General features: G+C 34.1%; 1 protein-coding gene across 1 annotated transcript; it reads left to right on the forward strand.

The window, feature by feature from the left end:
- Window positions 1-2894: 2894 nt before the first annotated feature.
- Window positions 2895-22599, forward strand: LOC142356566 (uncharacterized; the record flags this gene model as incomplete). The annotated part of the gene is made up of 7 exons (XM_075408439.1): window positions 2895-3049; window positions 5279-5487; window positions 8879-9096; window positions 9511-9753; window positions 14932-15134; window positions 19898-20032; window positions 22154-22599. Coding segments are annotated over 7 exons (1407 nt in total), but the record flags the coding sequence as incomplete, so codon positions are not given.
- Between the last annotated feature and the right edge of the window lie 1225 nt (window positions 22600-23824).

Consider the following 23824-nt stretch of genomic DNA (forward strand, 5'->3'; position numbering starts at 1 on the left):
AATACTGATTATAAATCGTGGAAATATGGAAAATTGTAACGTGATCATTACGATGTTTTGAAACAGAAATGGCTGACTTTATGGTTTGACTAAAACTAAACATTTCGATCATCAATTTTTTGGAGTGACAACTGATCATGGACAACATAACTTTAGAATATGAACATCGTAATAAAATTATAAACATGGGTTGAACCATAAGTACTTGAAATTAATAGTTACTAAAATGTTTGAATGAGAGTTTTTGGTGAGATGACCGGGATAATTGATGAAAAGATTCAATGGTTCAACTAACCAGTTGCTGTGTAGATATGAAGTAACAGAAATTGGTGTTGAGTTGACCCTTTAAATGTTTTTTTATTTGTTGTATTTATAAACCGAGATAAAATTTTAATTGGTGTAATCCGTCTAGTAGTTCTATCCATAATTGTTGATTTTAATTGAATGGCTGTAAATTTAAGAAATGTTCTGGAGTAAAAAATTGATGTACTAATAATGCTCATTTGAAGATAGCGATGGTTCTAAAATTAGTCTGTTAGGCCTAACTTGAGTGAATAATCCTGTTTTGGAACTAATACTGAAAGATAAGGTATGCATGAAGCTAAACCTTCTAATAAAGGAGTCTAAACGTATCAACAAGACAAGGAGAACATTTTTGAGATCAAAGTTGGTTAGCATTTAGGGCAAATATGCCACTCTAGCAATTATTCGTGAGAATAATTGCGTAGAAGGGAGGAGTGTAGAATTTAGGAAATCTGTTTTTCGACTTCTATAGCGGCAATCGTACCATTGAGGTGAGACAAAGTGCATTGTTCCTTTTTCATTTTCCCAACGTTAGTTCCGCATGGTTTTAAAGAGTGATTTATAGATATAAAATGCCAAGATTCATTATGATACTATAACTTTTGGAAGACGGGCTGAGAAAATATTTCCTAGCTATAGTTTGAATTGAGCTGGAACAACTCTGAAGCTCTGAAGACGACCGATTGATTAATTGGTAGCGTCATAAGTCTGATACTGTTTTTGTCTAGTTTAAGTAGCTTGAGTAGAAGTTGTTATTGTATAAAGAAGGCGTTCAGGTAATTCAATTGTTCATTTGGAGTCATAGCAAACTTTATGCAAGAAAGGCTTAACTAATGTGGTCCATAAATCGATGTGACCAAATTTTTCGTTTCGATCATTTTTGTACTTTGTTGCCTGATAAGTTAATAAGTAGTAGAACAAAACAATCACCAAAACATTTCCATAACAAAGCTGTAGCTTAGGAGTTGTCCTGTGGAGGCGTTGTGATAACGAAAAACATTGTTGAGAGAGTTGAAATCACCTGATAAATTCATAAAACTGGTTTGCACGATTGGAAATCAGACCACTTCGAAAACACCGGAGAACCGCAGCTAGATCAAGCGGCTGAATTGAGAGCTCGTAGAATTGAGAGAATAGTAGCCCTTTAATTGCTTTAATTGTGAATTCGGTGAAAGTTGTGAACCATCTTTTATATTAGAGCTTTGGTTGATTTTTGATGTGATTTTGTTATCTTTTACATTTCTTGTTCATTCATTTGATGTTATTTGATTATTCGAATCAATTCATTATTCCAACTAGATTTTCTTACAGCCGACAAGAGCACCGGGGGAACGAAGTAACCCTCCAAAAGAAGTCCGAGAGTCATCAAAACACCCCTTTCGAATTGTTAATGTTTTGGGCGCTAGTCGGTCCTCAGCTAGTCAGCCTAAGCAAAGTTCAAAATTATATATATATATATATATATATATATATATGTATATATATATGTATATATATATATATATATATATATTTAACGATGATACAAACAATGATATAGATGAATTGGACTTTGAAAAAAAAAGTTAAGCATTGGCAATATAAAATTACACTAAGCAGGCCTCTGAATCATCTCATATAATTTAACCAATTAGAACTAGTTCTAATTGGTCAAAATCTACGTGCTGATTCAGAGTCCTGTTTAGTGTTCTTTTATAATGCCACTGGTTAGTTTTGCGTCAACGTCCAACTCATCTACATCATTGTATCATAATTATATATATATATATATATATATATATATATATGTATATATGTATATATATATATATATATATATATATATATATATATATATAAAATAATAGCAGTATGCTAGATATCGTTTATCACAGCATAGGCTCCTTAGCTACATCTGGACTTGAGATGTATTCGCATTTTTTTTTCGCAAAGCTTTTCAACAAGTGAAAAAATGGGTTTTTCCCATTTTAGACCCCCCGACTTTAATGGTCAGATAATCCATAATGGTAAGCGTACCATATCGGGGGTGGGGGCTATAATTTCGTGGTGGGCTATAATGCGAAAGAACCCAAGAAATTAAGATGCGTCTTGAGAACAAAAAAGACAAGTAAAAGAACGTTCTCGTCTAAAACATTCTTTTTTATATCTACCATGTTTGAATTTTTCTCTCGTCTAGATCTCGACGTGTTACAGCACTTTATAGTCTAGTGGTGGGCGGTGGAGGTCAATACTGATTATAAATCATGGAAATAATGAAAATTGTCACGTGATCATTACGATATTTCGAAACAGAAATGACTTTATGGTTTGACTAAAATTCACTTTTTGATCCTTCAATTTTTTGGAGTGACAACTGAGCATGGCGACATTACTTTTTCCTGTCGAGCGTGTCCTTTTGATAAGCTAAAGTCTGCCCCAAGTAAAACCAAAACAATATCAGCACTGGGCAAGTCTAATTGAACGTCTATTTGCAAGTCTTATTTCAGTACTGATTTTACAGCACGTTATTTTTTACACTAGTCAGTCTTTCAAAAATTTCTGGCGAAGACTTGGTCGGTCTAAACCCAATGCAATTCTCCTCAATGTTTCAGCTGGGCCAGTTCATTTGTGTAGTGAGTCTGTACTTAGCCTCCAAGTGCACCAATGTGTTGACAATGTTTTCCACTCTTGGCTTGGGCTATGGTGTCGGCTGCAATCTAGTCTACTACTCCGTCAGCATACAGGGAACTCTTTACTTTCCTTCCAGGTATTGTATAAAACATGTCGCTTCTTCGCAACTAGCGAATTTGATGTTTATAGTCGAGCGTGTTTAATTTTAAATAGAAATATGTACTGATTTTTGCATACAGTACATACACGTTTGAGGCGGGGGGGGGGGGGGGGGGAGAGTGGTGTAACTCTAATTGAACGCACATTCTTATGAATAGATAAAGAGAGTTAAACGGCGCCCATAAGTGCTGATAAGAGTTGCTAATGGCTTATGGGCTAAAATGAGCTAAAATTTTAATTCAGCACTTTTCCCTTAACTTTTTAGTTATTGTACGTCTTTTTCAATACTGCTTTTCGAAATTTCCTCCTCTTCAAATAAACAACGGTTTGCAACATTTTCTAAATCATTACTTGAGAGAGGCTTCAGAAAACTTAAGAGCATTAAATGAAAAATTGTTTAGAGTATTCAAAGGGGTTGTTTTCCAGTGTCTTGCTTCCCATTAGAAGGAAAAAATTCGGATATGGCTTTTTTGAATATCAATACTATATGATATCTCATTTGTTAAAAAGAATTTTTTTCGAAATTTTATACGCCCCCCTATTTTATTGCAAATGTGTTTGACCTTAAGGCAACCTGGTTCAAACTTTCTTCAAAGTTTGAAATATCCCTCACTATTGTCCACGATGCCTGTTTTAGAAAAAAAAAAGATGAAATTGGTAACAAATTTTTGTCATTATTGTTCAAACAGAGAATCACTGTTGCCCACAACGTCACTGTTACTCGCGGTTACAATATCTAATCGACACGATAGAAGAGTTCAATTAGGACAAAAACGAGGTCCTAATTTCATAACTGATGATCAGTTGCAACTACTCAGTTGATAGCTCAAAGGATTTACTAAATTCTAAAACAGATGTCAAGTAAATAACGATTGGATTCGCAAAACAAAATTTTCGGCTACTTGCAAAGTTCTGTAAAGAGGTATCTGCCAAAAATTAATGAAATTCATTACTGAGTGAAAAATTTAAGCAATTTTCACTACCGTTGTCTACAATTGATATATATCAACAAAATGAGCGTCTGCACGTCCCAAATTTTGGGGGAAAATGTTCTTACTTTGTAAACACATTTCACGTTTCACATCCTATTACATTTTACAAGTGAAAAGTACTTACAAACTTGAAGGATAAAAAGGTGGTCCCTTAAATGAAAATTTCTGTTAGTGTTTTCCAATTTAAAACTCGGAATTGAAAAGGTGATCCTACTTCCAGCCGCATTTTTTTGTGGAACCTCATTGCTTAATTGACCATAATTAGAGTTTACTTAATTTGGGAGCGCATATTGCGTTTTCATGGATTGGAAGCAAATATCACTTTTACAAGGAACCGAATTTGCTCTTAAGTGAATCGAAATAAAAATATATTTTACAAAGTAGCGCCAAACGTTTGTATATTAACTGGAAAATGTTTAGAGCTGTTTTTTAATTGCAGTATAATTTTTCATTTTAGTTATAAATGCTGATATAATGTCTTAGTCATATGAGTTGGAAGTGCTTAGTGCTTTTTGAGTTAGATGTAGTATTTTGATCAATTCTGTATTTGAAGGTCATGTTGTAAATGTGGAAAACACATCCATCATTGGCACTTAAATATGTGTACTAGAATGCGAAATGTAGTTATTCAAGCTGTCTTTGCTTCAAAATATTTCCAATAAAAATTGATGGGCTTATTTTAATTGTCCAAATTCGCTTCGCTTTAAAAAAGTTTAAAATTTTGTGAATTGCCCTTATAGCCTAACGTAAGTACAGAGCACATTTATGGATAAGTATTTTCTATTTTAGGATATTTAATTTTCCTTTGGAAACTACTTACACGTAATTTAAGTGCCAGTCACATTCTTTGTAACTAGTTTTTTTGGTACCGGTAGACATTCATAACGGACTTTTCTCAGTGAGAATACTTGACCTAAAGGGAGAATATGTGGCGATCTACTGTCACTGTTGTCCATAGAAACCATCAAAAGATACCAAAGTTTCAAATTATACGCTTTGCTGTATAATTAAGGTACTAGTGATAAATGAGCTGTTTCAACGAAAAAAAAACATTGCTATTTATCTATTTCAAAATAGTGTCGTTAAAAGCAGTTGATAATTTGGGTTAATAGTTAACCTATTTGCAGAAAAGAATGAAAAGATGCAATATCCCTTGTTATGTTACTTAATTTAGAGCAAAATTAGATTTTAACCCACTCAAATAAAATTGACAGGACACAAATCAAAGAGTGCAAAGCAGCCAATGCCTTCACCCAGATTGCTCTGCCTCTGGCCCAGGTGATATCTGGATTCATTTTCACATACTTCAAGAACAGTTCTGGGTGGCAGGATGCGATTCAGTTCTCAGCTATTCTCCTCTTTGTGGTTGGATACCTCAGCCTGGCTGCCCTAGAGTATCTCTCAAAGTCCTATTCTAAGAGCCGTGAGTATTGTAGTAATTATATCGGCTAGCTAGACCCCAAAAAAGAAAAAAAAAAGAAATCACAAATTGTTCTGAATGAAGCATAGAAAATGAACCATGTGGTCTCGACGAGAAATTGCCATGAACAGAAAACATCCAGACAAAAAATTGAAACTTTGGAAATTGTAAGAATGTGCACCAAATTCTGCTGCTTAAAACATTCATGATTCGACCGTGCAAAATTCTGCGACTATGATTTGACAGGCCATAAATTTGGTAATATATTTGATAAATTTTGGCGTAAATAAAAGATTTGATGTGCTCGCTGCTCAAAAAAGGATTCCAATTCTTTCTAAGTTTAAAGAATAAAAACAAAGCTGGATAAACAAAGAACTGTCCTCTGAAATGATTGTCCGAGGTATTTTTTGTTGCATTTTTTATACATTTGAACTCCGAAAAGCTGCGGAAACAAAATATATTGACAACTGCCAGTCATATCATTTACTCATTAGATATATCGGGTAACAATTTATCTAGATTTTTATAATGAAACGTCTCATACAAACTTACAAATATTTATTTTCTCATATTGGAAACGTTGATAGCAAGTGTGAAATCCGTGAGGTGAAGAATAATTACAAGTAGGTAGGTAGGATAAAACAGACTTTTGGGTGCGAGAAATTGCATGAAAAAATATGATAAATTAATAGAACAAATTTCAGTATTCTAAAACATGTATTTTTCATTTCTGAAGTTTCTGCAGTAAAATATACTTTTGCAGACAGATTTCAACCATTAAGATAGCTTAAAAACCTAAATTTTCGATAATTGCAGAGCTAATTTCAGCGCATATCATAAAGAATTTTGATTTTTCTTAACAAAAATCAAAGATAAAAAAATTCCTTTTCTTCCCATTTTTTAACTCAAAACATCATTGTATTTGGAATGTTTGGTCGGTGAGCGTGAATTTTGCTATAGATACGTAGTCAGCATTAAACAATGTTTACCATTATAAGACAAATTTGAAAACTATGCAAATTCCAAAAGATGTAGTATGAAGGGCAGCAAAATGAAATAAATCTATTCCTGGAATCTTGGCAATTTTCGCCATCAAATGTTTTTTTCATTTTTTTTCACAGCTGAGAGCATTTTTTTGTGTTGATCTCATAAGATAATTGAAAAGAGACAAAAGAACAGTTGTTTGTCCTCCCAAAAGCTTTGCCGCCTTTTTGACACCCCGGCCTAGTCCTTCAATCAACAAACTTTTCCTGTTCGATTGGAATTTTGCTTCCCTGACTTTTATTGGTCAATTTTGTCAACGTTCGGGCTGTCTTTTTTAATCAAAATTGTCTCTCCGCGGTTGATTTTCCTTAAAAAAGAAGACACCAAATCACTGCACATGGAAAACATTTTAACGAAAATTTTGAAAAATGATTAGGTTGTTTTGTCAGTATACATGAAATATCTGATGTGCTCACTGTTCACATAATCTCTATAAATGTCGAAATGAGAACAATTGAGATTATTAAAAGACGTCTATAAGGAGATTTTCTATTCAAATGTATTTTCTCAAATATTATAAGAAGTTTTTCTCATATCAATCCTAACTTTGTAAAAAATAATGGAATTTTTAAGTGAAAACAATCTGTTTGAATAATATTACCGTTTTCGTGGTCAGAAAAAAACTAAACATGAAATAAATGTTCTATTATTTTATTATTTATTATGGAGAACAACCATCTATAATCCTACTAGTAGAATTCAAGAATCGCTTAGTTTGTAATTTTGCATAACAGCTCTATAATTACTACAAAATTAAAATTGACATTAGTAAAAAAAATTTTGTCTTGAAAAAACTTTTTGCAGAAACAAAAATTTCTGATTCAAGTTTTCATTTGAGGCAGCTGTTATGATGGAAGCGTTAAATATTTTACTGAGGACACCCCGGAATTGAGACCTCAAAATTAGAAAGAGTGTGTCTTTTTGGTATATAAAAAACTTATTAACTTTTCTTGTTGCCTTTTCTCCAATTATATCAGCATTTCTGAAAATATGTGTCCTATTTGTATGTGTTCTTCTGCTCAGTTTTCAGCAATTGATTTTCGCAGTTTCCAAAATCAAAAATGCTTTAAAAAATGAGTCAATGAAACTTTTTCATTTTTCCTCAATTTTTCAGTAAAAAACAGTCACCCGATCTATCTAAGCGTTAGCAAAAACACAGGCAACCCATTAGTTATCAAAATTTTGGTTTTTCCAGTTATTGAGGGTTAAAAATATACAAAAGTTATTGAAGATAAACCATTCACATACCATTTTTTGTTAATCCAATTCTTTTTTCGTTACTTTAGAGTAAGAAACAATCCTTTTTTGAATTCATTTTTTGGCGTTAATTTTTTTTGGAATTTTATGACAGCTTTTAGCAATATGTTGTGTGCTGTTTTGGTGGAAGATAATAACCATAGGGAAAACTTCAATTTTTAGTTTTTTTGCCTGTATCTTTACAACACTACTCTGACCCCCAAATAACGTTTTCATTCTAAGAGTTCATTTTGAAAAGTTTTAACTCAACCCATGCCTTTGATTTTGAAATCTTTTTTGAAGAAACCTACTTTTAACGATATTGACATGAATTGCATAAAATGTGTGGAAAAATTGGGGGACTTTGACAGCTGTTATTTTGCTTCTTATGCACTACCTTATGACATGAAGGAAGATCGGTCCTCTTAGCTCGACACAAAAGAAAGAATTTTGATGGCAAAAACTTAAGATGCAAAAAATTTGCTTTATGATTCAAAATAGCAGATTTAAAATTGGATGCTTCTGGACTATCACGGAGACTTCTGCACATTGTGAGCGCAAAATAGAGGAATTCGATACAGTGGGCTTACGACTCCAAGTAGCACGACATGAAAAATTGTTTGGTCCATCTGTTACATTTATTGCCTTGGAGGGTACTCTCACTCAAAGAGTATAATTCGAGTTATATTTCTACAACCTCACCCCAAACCAAAAATAGCGAGCTTGACGAGAAAGAATGCTTGGCTTTTAACGTACTCAAAATCGAAAGATATCGTTACTGCAAATCTTTAATATTTAATCCTATGAATTATATTAAGTTCTTTATTTCGGAAAAAGAATTACATTTCCACACACCAAGAGCCCAAGAAGGGTATCAAAAAGAAAACGATGACAAAAATGGTTTTATTTGTTTTCCTAAGTCCATGAAGAGTCAAACGTGATCAACAACTTCTCTAATGATCTGATGTCTGGACTCTTCGCAATTTCTCCTAAAGCAAAGGCTGTTTTATAATTGAATAAAATACTGTCTTTTTGAGAGGACAATTTCAACCCAGAATAGTGCGGCCATTAATATTTTAAGGTCGAAGATTAAATCGTTGTCTTTACTTTTCAGAACCAGAAGCTCAAAAGAATGCCAAGACAAATCAGGCACAGAGATCGGTTCGAATGAAGCTGGTGACCAACTTCAAGCGTCAGTTCTCAACTCAGACGCTTCGCCTGCCTGCCTTCTACTGGCTAAATATGGACTTGTTCTTGTTCTGGGCTTCGAATTTAGTTGGGTTGATGTTTCTGCCGACGGAGATGAAGGCTAATGGGTACACTGATTTGCAAGTAGGTGGGATTATTTGATCTTTTAAGGCTTTAAAACATGTTTTTGAGATTGCGTGTAGCAAAGACCAAATTTTCAGATATATGTTAATGTAAACAGAATTTATTATTGCTATTATTAGATTGATTCATTAAGCTGTACTTATAATTTCATTCATTCAACTATACTGATAGCAATCTAGTATCTATCTTTCGATAGCCTGAAGTTTTCTGCACAGAAAGCCACCATAAATATGAAACTAACGTGCCCAAATCCGCTACGTTGTTTTAAATTATATTTTGAACTTTCCAAGATGCGACAGATAAAAAAAATGAAACTTTGAAATTTTCCATCCTCGCTATAAACGCTGATATTGTGTACATTTCTTCAGGAAAAATTTTCTATCTGCTCAACGATCAAAAGTTTGGGTATTTTAGATCCAAATCCTTACCCTTCAAGGCGTCACAGGAGTACTCGGTCGACTGGGTCTCTCTGCATTGCCCATTTTCCTACCTGGACAAATCAAGTTCTTCCGCATATTTCCAATGAAGGGCGCAATTCTGGCTGTGTGTTTCTTGTCCAGTTTTGCGCTTGGTTCACCCTGGAGCTACTACGTGCTCACTATGGGGGTGGGGTTGTCAAGTGCTATCGCTGGGGCACCTCTCCTCAACGTATCAGAGGTATGAACTGGCATTCGATTTCTAAAGAAGCATAATATCACAGAGGAGCTAAAGAAATGCTGGATCTTTTCGATTTGTGACCCCCCCCCCAGTACGTTATGCGCCTACCTCCCCCCCCCCCCCCCCCAAGTTACAGAGCACGTGCCATTACATGATAAATCATTATGTAAAAATATGGCACGAGTTTCGGTGGGAATGCAAATAATAGGCACCCACTAAGCTGGGGGGGGGGGGGGGGGTACAAACGGAAAAGATCCGAAATGCTCCATCCGGGCTTCTCTTCCTGGCCCCTATTGAATCTGATCAGAACCAGTTTTTCGATCGTGAACCCTTAACGGCAACGAGAGATAAAAAAACCGTGTCTAATCTAACGTGGATCGGGACATAAACACGTGTACCAAATCAAAAACATATATTAAACGTGGCAATGACGGACATAAAACAAAATAGAACACACAAAGCATAATTTAATTAAATTGATTATGTTTAGAGTGTTGCCACAGGAGGCGTTTTTGATACCCGGGTCGAGGTGCCAACGCTAAAAATCGCTTAAAAAACGTAAGTATTGCTATAAGTGAGTTGAAAAGATGCGATTTATAGTGTTGAAAGCGGTGAATTTTTGTAAGGTTTGCGTTTCTTAGCATTTTTTTCATTGCTTTCTTCTGAGAACAGTTAATTTTTGTAAAACCGCTTGCAGGAGAATGCGGTAAAAAAAATCACTAAAAAAGAATGCCAAATCTTGCAAAAAATTCAGCATTTTCAGCGCATTCGTCGCTAAAAGATCCAGGCGTTTTGCAGTGAAAAACATTTCTCCTCGCCACTATTCAAAACAATTCTTACATTATGTTTTTCACAAAATTTTGACCCGGGTAAAAGTGTTCATCTTGAAAAATTTAGTGCAAATATGTTGAGTACAAGCAATTATAGGAAATATGTGAACCCCAAAAAAATTCTATCGTCGCTACAAGTTGCATAGAGCTAGTACAGACTGTTGACATTTGGTCCATTTTGAGATCTTTTGCATTACGACGCAGATGTATACCCAAATCTTTACGGGCAGATATGCCCGATGCGTGTATCTCGTGTTCGTTTTTACTATGTTAATACATTGAAAATGAAACATTATTGAGGAAAACAGCTACTTTAGCAGAAACTGGCAAAATGGAAGGGAAATTAGCAACCCGTGTTCGCAAAAGTGTTCTAATCCTAGCCGCGAAATAAAAGTACAAACTTTATAACCTATTTTTTTCACGACTTGTATCACGCATCTGCTCAATTTATGTATCGATTTTTCGCTCACAATGTAGCTCGATTTCGCATATAATTCTCAATTAAGCGTAAATTAATTACTACCTATTTAATTAAGCCTAACTCATCACAACTAGTTGTACTTTGTTACTACTTTATTACTACTTATAGTATTTTATTACTAATTATTAGTACTATTTATTACTACTTATTAAAATTGGCCAATCCCACATTGATATATAAAGCCGTTGACGTGCGGGGGATTTTTTCGAGAAAAAAATCAGTTTTTGTGGTTGCAAGTATTTCATGCACTTTAAAGCTTTGAAAACTTCAATTAAATATTAATTAAAGGGCTTATTGCATGCTCAAAATGCGCGAGAAAAATAGATACCTAAATTGAGCGGAAACGTGCTACGAGACTTGCAACCTATTTTTCGTTCCGAATGTTCTTTTATTTCGCAAAACTGGCGGAGCCCCTTTTGCGAAATGTAAGATACAAAGGATGTCTCCGAATTTCGTTCATTGTATGTATCTAATTTTCGAGCCAATTTTACTAAGGCGGAAACTTTGGAGTATACCTCTGCGTCGTAATGTGTCTGCGGATTTCGCTTACAGAAATGTGCATTTTAATTTATCCACATATCCGAGGAATTTATGCAAAACTGTGCGATTAATGTCCACCATTTGGGCGAGTGAGGTCCATATGCTCACAAAAGCAATAAGAGATGTAGAAGAATTTGTTTTGAAAGCATCTAATACAATGATAGTAAAAGCGCTATCAAACTAGGGCACAATTGTTTTCATTGATTTCTTAATTAGCCCCGTTAAGTCTAGAAGTGTTTGAAAAAACTGAATGGTCATCATTTTTGGTTAATTGTCTTTCCAGCGGAAAACATTTAAACACAAATGCGGGCCATTCAATTGTCACAAACACCTATAGACTTAACGGAGATATTTGTGAAATAAAAAAAATGTGTGCACAATTCGATGGCTCTTTGATTCTCATTACTTAACAAGGTTTAGATAATCTACGCAAGAGTTAAGTTCTAGTATTCTTTTGATTTTCTAAGTGGCTAATTTAACACTAAAATGATAAGACTGTTCAAATTTTTCAGGTGTAATATGTCATTGACTTTAAGTATGAATTTTAAAAATTTTGATATCAATGCCCATTTTTTTGCAATTCAGGACTTACTCTTATATTTTGCAGTTTCAAATCGCTACAAATTTATCTTAATTAAAAAAAATCTACAATGGTATCAAGATCACAGATTATAATATCTAAATAGAATCTGCTAAGTTGTTCGAAATAGGGTTTTTTTAGAAGTCTGTATTAGGCAGTAGTGCGGCTATTTTTGTCACACAGTTTTTAAATTATTTTTTCCAGTAAGAACTTTCTATCAAAGTTTTGTTTGTTGGAAGGAGCTCCTTATTTTAAGTTTTTGTCTATAGTATCACACTAGAGTGGGCTGCTACAGATCACAATACGTGATCTCTTTATATATGCCGATTTAGCTTGATATAGGATATATCAAATCGAAGGCAAAGATATATGTCTAAGACCTGTTTGTGCTATAAGTCTGAAATTAAAGATTGGGGGCTGAAAGTGTTTAAATTATAAAAGAGTAGGTATTAAAGTACAGCTTACTAATTACCAGCTGCGTTGTTGTATTATCAGGATGAGCTGGTTCGCGCTTGTTTCAACACTTATTGTGCGTCGGAGAGTTTTTCCGTTAATCAAAAAAGCTTTTAAAGGTTACTGCAGTACGTTCTCGTTTATTGTGTAAGTTGTTACTGTTTAAACAGTATTTTTTTTCGAGAGATAAATTAATTTAAATTTACTGCGCCTACTCATATTTAGTTCTAATTCTAGATTGAATTTGGTGTTAGTTAATCCGGGCCTAAACTGAGGCTCGTTTATTATATTATAAAAGTAAAGGCTCAAATGCTAATATTTTGTTAGCCTAAGCGCGCGTTAATTTGTTTGACGGTTGCTAAGATTGGTGTTAATTAACGCTTAAGTGTAAGCGGTTTATTTATTCTGCGGGAATAGTTATTCGTTCGTTTAGAGCGCAGCTCTGTAATACTACAATAGCTCTAACTGAAGCAAAATCAAACGAATTTTCGTGGAACTTTTTCTATTTTTTGGCACGCAGTTTTCCATTTTTGGGGATAAAATGAAATTTTAATGACCAGTGGGATGTTTTTATCGAAGTCTTTATTGTCGGAAGAATCTCATTATTAGGAGTTTTTGTCTATAGCTCTAACTGAAAAAAAATAAATGAATTTTCATAGAGTTTTTTTTATTAACATATATAAAAATTTGAATATTTCTCAATTCATTTGCTAACAAAATTTTCAAAACTTTTCTCTCACTGGCCATTTTTGTTATTTTCATCTCTCAGAATTGCATTTCTGTTTTAGAGAGGAAGAGAGAAAGATAGAGATAAAAATAGAAAAATAGAGGAACTAAAAGTTTTGAAAATATAATTAACTTTCTTATTTTATTTTCTAATTCTTTACCATGCAATATTTTGCCTCTGCCAATTTTTTCGAAGTTGCATTGAAAAACTGAACAGCAATTTACCATGTTAAAATTGTGTCTGTTATACTCGCACGTAACAATCTTCTGGATCAGGAAAAGTTTTTGATTTCTGAATTTCAATGATAGCTTCATTCTGATTGCGATGATGGTTAATTTTATGCAGTTGAGGCAATAGCAGCAGTTGAGGCAATTTTAAGGGTATATGTAAGGGTATATAAATTTTAGGGTACATTTAGCAGTCGCTCTTCTTAATTTAGTAGCAACGCATGGAAATTAGCTGTGGAACACTTTACTTGCATAAGATCTTGTTAAATGTGAATTATGAACTTACCAAGTTGGTGTGATTGAAAGTTACCTAAACAAAGAGGCAATGATTGATCTTTTGCAGAGTTATGATTGCAAACAGGTATTCAATATATTCAATAATTTTTAAGTCCGACTGTAATTGAAAGTCATGCCATGTTCAAATTCCTACTCATCGTGCTTCTAATTAAGTATTGAATATCAAATTATTGAATTTTGCAAAATTGGATATTTTTTTCTTGTATATTTTTTTTATTATACATTGTTTTCTGGATCAAATGGTATGAAGATTTCGACAGATATCGGCTGCATTATTTTATGCTGGTTTCCGGAGATGGCGCCACCAGCTAATGAGGCATATGGTCAACTTCATGAAATAAATCGTCATCTGTTTTTCGACAGAAACTAATTTATCAAAATTGAAATATAAATATTCAATGAATTTTACGGCCCAAAAATAGAAGCAAAACATATTTTTCGGTTCACTCCATTTTTCAACTCAAGTTTGAATCCTTGATTTTAAACAGGTGTTTTGCTTTATTATTGCAAACAAACAAATCACTTTTATCGTAGTTACTGGAGTCCCGTTGGCGCATAAAAAACTATGCTTGAAAACATGAGAGCGGAAAGACCGGGAAAGTTTTTGAAGCGATATTTTAGTTTTGTTTAAAATGAAGAAAGGGTTTCACATGGTATTAAAATACTCTTAATGACATAATACTTTGGCCTCTTATAAATGGACTTATGAAACATTATAAATAAATTCAAAACACTGCTGTTGCTATCTAGGGGCCTTTAATTGATAAAATTCACAGCAGTGTTTAAAGCTCAAACTTCCAACTCCTTAAATTGATTGAAAGGGTAAAAACTTTGAAATAACTGAACAATATTGCGGATGTACTATTTTCAACGGATTAATTTGCTGGTTTTTTCTATAGGAAGAACGCACTGTTTGCTTAAGAACAACACAGTTGCGTAAAGTTGTTGAATAGTCAAATTTTTTGAAACTTTATTCAATTCTTTTCCTAATTATAATTTGTTGCAAATCATTTCATCCTGTTTAAATTTTTTTTATGCCTCAGGAAGTGCTGGGTAAAAAGATGAACGCCTTCACTTGGACCCTTCTCTCGGTCGGATCTGGGGGCATGTTCGGACCCATTCTAGGAGGAGCAGTGTTTGACTTGAGTGGCTCTTACAGACTGGCATTTGAGATTGCATCCACTCTTGCATGCGTCTCTGCCACACTCTCAGTCCTAGCTGCCATCTCCAGGCACTCAAAAGAGAGGTATGCATGTATGACTTATGCTCGATTAAAAAAATCCAGGGTTTAAGTTTTTCGCCAAAAATTACAGGGTAAAAAGTGATAAGGGGTGTAAACAAAATTAAGATCTTAAGATCTCTGTTTATTAACGGGTTAAAAACGTAATAATGTGATAAGCGTAATAGTTAGAAAATTCAAGCCATTAAGGTGTATTAACTAAAATACAAAGAGGCTGGCGACTCACAGATAGTTTGGGGAAGTGAAAATGTTGATATAACCTCAAGAACTGGAGCCTAGCTTAAAAAAATACAAATTTGACATTAAAAAACCATAAATAAAATGGTTCTATAGATAAAGACAATATGTAAACAACTTTTTAAATTGCGTGACTTTATTAGTAATCAAACAGCACATGATGATCAGAAAAAAGGTCATTAAAACATGATTTTCTTGCATCGCTGACCTTTTATGGCAAAAATTTACCAACTCAGAATGGAATTGGATTGAATTTCAGATTTCTAAGTAATGTCACCATTATAATTTTGCTCATGACCATCTTTTTGTTCCGACCCCTCTTGAGGGGCGAGGAACTATATACTCAATTGGGTTTTTTGTTCAGTCAATTTTCGCCGATCGATATATTCATCGTAGAGAGTTGAGACTGGTATCACTAGAAAGCTCGTCCAGCGTAGAATATGGAATTAAAAAGATTTTTTCAATTTTTATTTTCTACAGGGAGTTATCGAGGTTTAAACTTCTAAGAACAGTAGAGTGAATTCACGTTGTTTTTATTCACATTTTTCGAAATTTTTGCCTAAATTTCCGTCAATTTTGCTAAAACTTGTTGAAATTTTTAAGAATAGTGACGTTGATTTTATTTTTAAAGACAAAAAAGCATTCTTGATTATTCTGATTCAATTTTTTTTGGTCGAAAACTCTGCATAAATATTTCAAAATTCAGCTTTTTTCGTCAAAAACAGCACGAAATAAGCTACTTTAGTCCACTTTGATTAAATTTGTCGGCACTACACCCCCAAACAACACTAATATAATCTTTGTAGACTCGGAAGGGGGCTATTCCTACTTCCTACTTCGGAAGGGGCTCTGTAATTTAAACTTTGTCGTTTTTTGCTAGCTTTACTCGTTTATTATCAAAAATGCAGAATTTTTTTTGAGTTTTCAACTAACAAATTATCTATATCTACAGTATTCGAAAAATTAATGGTTCCTAACAGAAAATAAGCATTAGCAGGGCTAGTTTTAAGCCCATCGTGGACTGTTACAATCCAATAAGAATTCGTATTGCAATCAGTCGGTTTTTTTTGAAAAACTGCCTACTTTTATTAATAAAGAACAGAACATATCAAATGCAAGCTATGGAGTGACAGGTCCTGTTGGCTTCCGAAGCAGCTCCAAGCTAATGCTTTTAGTTTTTCACTTAAAAGTTTATGATCGTTTCGACTTTTTAAAAATTTCCGACTTTTTTAAATTGATTTTTAAATAAATAATGGCTTAATGAACTTTTCCTCCATTTTTTTCTTGATTTGGTCAACTTGCAGCTTAATGTCAGAAAAGAAAGAATGCTTCTTGATTCTACTGATTTGAAATTTGGTATCGATTGCGTTTTTAAGCCTGAAGTTATTAATTTCTGGCTCTGATACCACTAGATTTCAGATTTTTTTGTTTTCAGAAATTTGCCAGCTTTCACGTTTTCTAGTCACATTATCACATTTCTGACAGTTCTCATATCACAATATTAGCGTTCAAAATGCAACACAACTGAACATATTAAAATCCTTAAGGATACAGATTATCGTTCTAACGGCCTCGACACTTCTTTATTCAAGAAATTAATTGAATTTTTTAATTTTGTCTTTGGCTGCCATTTTTACTTTGTCAATTCAGTTGTATGAAATTTCCTGTATAGTTATAGGTTTCACTGGCTATTCATGAAGAATAGATGAGCAGATATTCTGATAACTTCGCAAGTTTGTTCCTCTTATTTTTCTTTTTGGTACCTAATATTAATTACAGGTCAAATATGACTTTATGGGTGTCAAGGGAAGGTGTCAAAAGGCATTGAGTCCCAAAGTCTTTTTTTAAAGAATGCGTTATGACCTCACTGACTTCGACACTGGTTTTTTCCCAAAATAAGTAAATTAATTTGATTTTTTTCATGTTTGACGTTCTTTTTGTAGACGCAAGAATTATTCTGGATAATTGCAGGTCTCAAAGAATTCTTTTGGATGAATAAACGACCCTATTTAAATGTTTCATATTGTAATTAATGTTTTTCATGACTTTGGATAAATTTTTGTTTCGAAAAAAATCAAAATTATTACATACTTTTGCCCTTTTCTCTTTTTTGTCTACTTGTTACCTTGTCTCACTTATAAATGGCCTAATACTACTTTATCGCTGTTTGAAGAAGGTGCAAACGAATATATCTTGAGGGCCGAACTATGGCGCGACGGTTTTGAAAGCGTTTTCTGGCAAGTTTCAATTGAACTTTTGTTTTATTTTTTTTCTTTTTAGCCGCTTAAAGAAGTGAATAAGGACAGTTCCTAATGCCCTTCTATAGAAGCATTCGTAATCATAAACATTTGTGATTTTTTACTTGATATCTAATGGTTTTAATAACTTTGAAGTTAATTGATTTAAAAAAAATAAGCGAATTTTTCAATTTTAATGTTTTTGTTCTTTTTTGTCTAATTGTTACCAAACCTCTTTATGGACTGGTCCATATCTTTTCTGGTGATTTATGAGTTATTTTGTTTAGTTTTAGGTTCATCTGACGGTATGTTGACTTTGGTGTTAAATTTTGTTTTTTAAAACGGACAAAAAGTTTCTGATGCAATTAATGTTTGTTGTTTTTGTTGTTGTTGTTTGATTTTGCTGTTCGTCTTGACTCGCTTTCTTAGTATTGGCATATCACACCAATTTAATGCTTCAATTTTTACTCCACTGAGTTATTTGCTTCGGACGCTATCTTATCGTTCATACACAATTTTTTTGAAAAAATACTTGGGCTTTTATGGGTTTTTTGGTATTCCCAAAAAATAATTTTTGGGTTCTCTATCTGTTCCTTATTGTTTAGACAATTATGCCAAAATTGTGGATGTGCGGGGTCGGAACCTTATGTGTCATCGCACATTGCTGAGCAGCCTTGTAATTTTTGTATTCAAATTATGCCAGCATAGCTCAAAAAAGTTCGAATTTTAATTGCTTTCAAACAAGTTTGAAGGAATAAGGCCACAACGAGCGTCTATGGCTACCGAAATTTGGCCACCAAACTTACTCACTTTTGTAACCACAATTCATTTCTCCTATCGTATTACATTGTACGTGTGAAACTTATTTACAAACTTCAAAGATGAAAAACCAGTGCCCTAAGTAAAACTTTCAGACACTGTTTTCCATTTATGAACTCGAAGTTCAAAAATGGAACCTACTTTTCGCTGCAAATATTGCGTTTCAAAAGATTGGAAACAGAAATCAATTTTAAAAGTAGCTGAATTCGCTTTTGGGTGAACTGGCTCAAAATATTACTAGATTTCACAAAGCAACACCAAATATAGTTGTCTAATAAGGGAAGACTAATCCACAAAACATCAAAACATGAAAGACAAAAACAAACAAGTAAAAACAATTTTGTGGCAGATTATTTGCAGTATAATTCGTCATTTCAGTAGTCAAGGTTGACAAAAGTGTCTCATTAATAGCTGCCACCTGTTTAGGAAAGCAATTCGCCAATTTGCTAATTATATATGTTTACTCGATTTCAAAGTGTATCATTTCAAGATCTCTTTGTGAAAAATTCTTCCAATAAAGTTTTGGGTTTTTCATAATTGTTCAAATCCACTTAACGCAAAAAGGATTAAAACTTCGTGCACGCCGAAAGTAAAATACCAAGGCCTTTTCTGTGGAAGTTTTACTCTTTGAGGCTACTTAATTGTCGTGTGGAAAATACTTACAAGTAATTCAAGCGCTTTCTACATAAGGCGTCAAAAGACGAGAGGAGGTCCCAGCCACATTCTTTGTAACTAGTTTTTGAGTACCGGCAGACGCTCGTAATGACAATTCGTGTGTGTTTTTAAAAGGAAGGTTTTGGCTTGACCCCTTTTTGAATTTTAATTTGATTTCAGCATCCTTGAATCGTTGATGTGTGATAAAATTTGCTCTCTCATTCACAAACTCTAACCGTTGGCGGAAGTTTACAATTAAAATTAAATTGAAAAATGCTACAAATTTGTCTCTTTTTGACATGCTATTCGATTTGTGGTCTCTGAAAAATGATTCGAAGCCTTAAGCAAACTGCAAAAAATGTCTGTCCTAGTAGTTGGAAAGCAACTCTTTTGACGTAAGTCATTTAAGCTCTTTTTACAAATCAACTAGCTTCGGTGTTCTTTCGTCTAAAGCAACAAAATCTACAAGACTCTTGTTATGCTTCTTTACTTTTTCTTATTTCTATGCCGAGACGATTTGTTTCAACTATGGAATCAACTATGCGCAAAAACCTGCTTTTGAATAATTTTTTGATTTTGTTTGGGATTTTTTAATGCTTTAGAACTATCCTAGAAGCCCGTCGATACATCTTACCACGCTCAATTACAGCTTTAGTGTAATTAAGTAAAAAAAACTCATAAACTTAAAAGAAACTTATTAGTATGTATTCAAATTAATATCATTTGAATGGAGAGATTGATAAAGACAACAGAACAATTTCTACCAATTTCGTAAATTTTTTTCTGGTCAAGAGAATTACTTCACTTCTCGCGCATTTTTAGGAAGCGCAGTATGCACGAGGAGTCCCTTCGGAGACACCGGAGTCACAAGTTGATGCCAGTGGACACTCTGGCACCCACTCTCTACATCAGAAGGTCACCCCAATCATACTTCGTGTTCGAGAAACAGGGCGACAAGTGAGTAACAGTCTAATGCTACAAACCACGTGCCTAATACACTTTTTCAAAATAGATTCATGCACAATGATTTGTGTTCATGCTCTTTTGTTTTGATTTTGAATAATTTTCTGATTTTTCCCAAATTGGATTTACAAATCAGCCAAACATTAGGTGAAATACTAAGTGGCTTCCGAATGAAATATGTTCGTTTGTACGTTAAGGTTTGGGGTCACAAAATTGTAGGTTTGGAATGTAGTTTGGGGGAACCAAAATGTAAGGAAACCCGGGTTGAGACTTTGAGCATTTGCCAACGCTTAAAATTGGGGATAGAAGTGAAAAAGTGAAGATTGTGGATTTCAATTTCATACTTATTCAATCCCAATTTCATCCTTATAAGCCGCGGTTGAAAATTAAGGATAAGAATGGAAGAGTGAACACCGTGGATTCTAGAATGGAAAATATACAAATACAAAATATATACCAGAATGCCTAAATGGATTAACTTATTTTAAAGATTGGTCTTTTTTTAAACACAAACGAAGCAAAATCTGGATCTTGAACTTTTTGTTTTGCCTGAGTCTCGTCATAACTTCAACGAGCCAAAATCTAGATCATATCGTGTTTTGGACTGAACGGGTTTTTATATAAGGAGTTTTGAACGAGCATATGAACGCGCTGAAACTGCGAACAAGTGAAAATCTGAATCACAGATCAATTCGGTCTTTTCATAAACAAAAATGGTCTGGATTGTTATCAACCTGGGTAATCATTGTCCGGATGGGTCTGTTCAAGTCAACAATAAAAACGAGCTAAAAACGAGCATGTATGAAAAACAAGCCAAAATCTGATCATGGTTGATTATCGTGCGGATGGGTCTGATCTTGGAAACAACAAAAATGAGTTGAAGACGAGCACTTATGAAAAACGAGCTAAACTCTGATCATGGCTGATTACTGTATGGGTTTGTCTGATCATGGCAACAACAAAAACGACGTAAAAACGAGCACGTATGAAAAACGAGGTAAAGTCTGACCATGGCTGGTTATCGTCTGAATGGTTTTGATCTTGGCAACAACAAAAACAATTAAAAAACGACCACTTATGAAATGTGAGCTAACTTCTGATCATGGCTGATTATCATCTGGATAGTTCTCATCATGGCAACAACAAAAACTAGTTAAAAGCGCGCACCTAAGAAACACGAGCTCGCTTTTACGAGATAAAACAAGATAAAAATGAGCGCGTATGAAAAACGAGCTAAAGAGAGATCACGGCTGATTATCGTCTGGACGGATCCGATCATGTCAACAACAAAAATGAGTTGAAGACGAGCACTTATGAAAAACGAGCTAAACTCTGATCTTGGCTGATTATTGTATGGATTGGTCTGATCATGGCAACCAAAACAAGGTAAAAACGAGCACGTATCAAAAACGAGGTAAAGTCTGACCATGGCTGATTATCATCTGGATGGTTCTCATCATGGCCACAGCAAAAACTAGTTAAAAGCGAGCACGTACGAAACACGAGCTAAAATCTGATAATGGCTGATTATTGTCTGGATGGGTCTGATCATGGCTGACTTTAGTCTGGATGGGTCTGATCATTAACGCGCACCTCAACCTGGATTAGCAGATTTGATAACATGACAGAGTGCACAAATATGCATCGAGATATAGCTGAAATCAGTTTTACATCGCTATTATATGGCTCCTAACAGTTATCTTAAACTGTAGTAGCTTAGCTAGAAACTTAACATTTTCATTTAGATTGTATGCGCGCGAAGCTCAAAATGGGGAATTACACGCCTTTTCTTATCACCGGCAACCACTGGTGGTAACAGAAATTTGATAACTTTGCGTCTCAATAATCATCGCGCGTTCAGAAATTTTGTTCAAGGGAATAGTTTTGAAATCAAAGTTTTATAAAGTTGAGTTTGAGACGCAGTGGGAGTCGGTATGGGTAACTATTTAATTGCAGAATATTTGGAGCTTAACAACAAAATTTATATATTTCCTGAATTAATAGAAACCATTGACAGTGTTTATTTGTCACTGTTCCCCTATATCAATGAGCGCCTCTAAGATTTATGTGACTTGAACTTTTCCAAAATGAAATCACACGCTGCTCTCTTTCTAGGTACCAATACAGCCGAATTATTGACAAATTTGAATACGACGACACTACCAGTCGCAAAATCACAAATGTAGACGAGTTGTTTCATGGAAAATTTGACATCGCCAATGCCTACCTGCCGTACGATTTAGAAGATGACCCAACGCAAGACTTCAATTCAGAGCCTAACGTCAGTTCTGTGGGTTTGCACTCCAGTGCCTCTGTTCTTGGATCTACCAGATCCTGTCTGGATTCTTCCGCTTGCTAAGACTGGAATTAGTTATTTTCATTACGGTGCAAATGGACAAAAACTTCTGGGGTAACATAATATACAAAATTTCATGGAGGCCATAATTAATACGTATAGTACGATTTTTATTTAACATGGCCATTGAAAAGAAATATGATACGTATGGACTACTACTGGTCGCGCAAAGATTGACAGCAATTCATTTTTAATCTTTCCAAAATCACGCAGATCGTTTGTTGTACTCTACGACATTGTTGTATCAGAGAGAACAATCAGTGAGCATGTGCAAGGAGAAGATTTTTTGTAAATCTAATGGGTCCTATATGATTTGCATGAGTGTTTGGTTGTCCCACAGGGATCATGAGAACCATGAGGATATTGGAAGGATAAAATTTGAGGATAGAATTTGAATATTTAAGATGGAGATTTACCCTAATAACAATTCCACAAGTAATCCTAGAATAAATCCTTAGAGGAAAAACAAACTACAGGACGGGGTAGTAACTTCACAAACCTACTGCGGTATAGAACTGTACTCAATTGCCAAGAAAATAATGATGTTACAAATAGTTTAAAAAGCCTCTCTATGTTATATGATATTTTAGTTCATAAAAAATTTTTGTAACAAATGAAACAAATTGATTACTCCAAGATTGACAATGATACCAGGTCTTCAATTAAACTAACTAATTACCGATCAGCCAATATACTTAAAAAAGAGAGTATATGACAGGAAGAGCTCGTTGGTGTTCACATCAGAGCCCAATAAGAAAAGTTTTAACCAACTTGATAGAACGGTAAGACGCTGCCCATCAGGTTTTTTAGGTTATTGCAGACCGTTTTATTTATTTAATTGGATCACCATTCAATACTACATGGTTTGATTTAACTTGCCAAGTCCTCTACGACCAGGCAGTTTTGCATCAGAGCGGCTGCACTGTACGGTATCCCTGAAGGTGCTTGGCCAATTGGTACAATGAGAAATCAATAACCTTGATGTTGTCGCCGGCCTCAGTACTGTCCTCTACTTTCGTAACTTAATCTAACCTAATTATTGATTGATTGATCACTATTTTTAATAGTCATCGAACTAAGACATATCCACTATATTGAAGCTCGAGCTGAATATTTTTTAAGAACTTTAAGGATGCGATGTGATGTTAATAAATCTGTAAAATTGTACACTTTTGATCTGGAAGAAAACTGCAATTAATTAGTAATTACCTAGTTTTAATGAATACTAGGTTCCGGTTGTTTTAGAACAACTAGTTTAGGTTTTCTGTTTTTCCCAAGCAGCGAAATATATAGTCCACAACCGAAAGAGACCGGCTTAATTTCTACTAATTCATACGACCAGGTCTAGAAAGAGAAAAAGTTTGAAAAAATGCTGAGTTAATTAACAAAAATTACTATCAACGGATTACACTAACTTCAACAAACATTAC

The sequence above is a fragment of the Convolutriloba macropyga genome, unplaced genomic scaffold (genome assembly GCF_964194025.1).
Source record: "Convolutriloba macropyga unplaced genomic scaffold, txConMacr16.3 SCAFFOLD_576, whole genome shotgun sequence".
Taxonomy (NCBI): Eukaryota; Metazoa; Xenacoelomorpha; order Acoela; family Convolutidae; genus Convolutriloba; species Convolutriloba macropyga.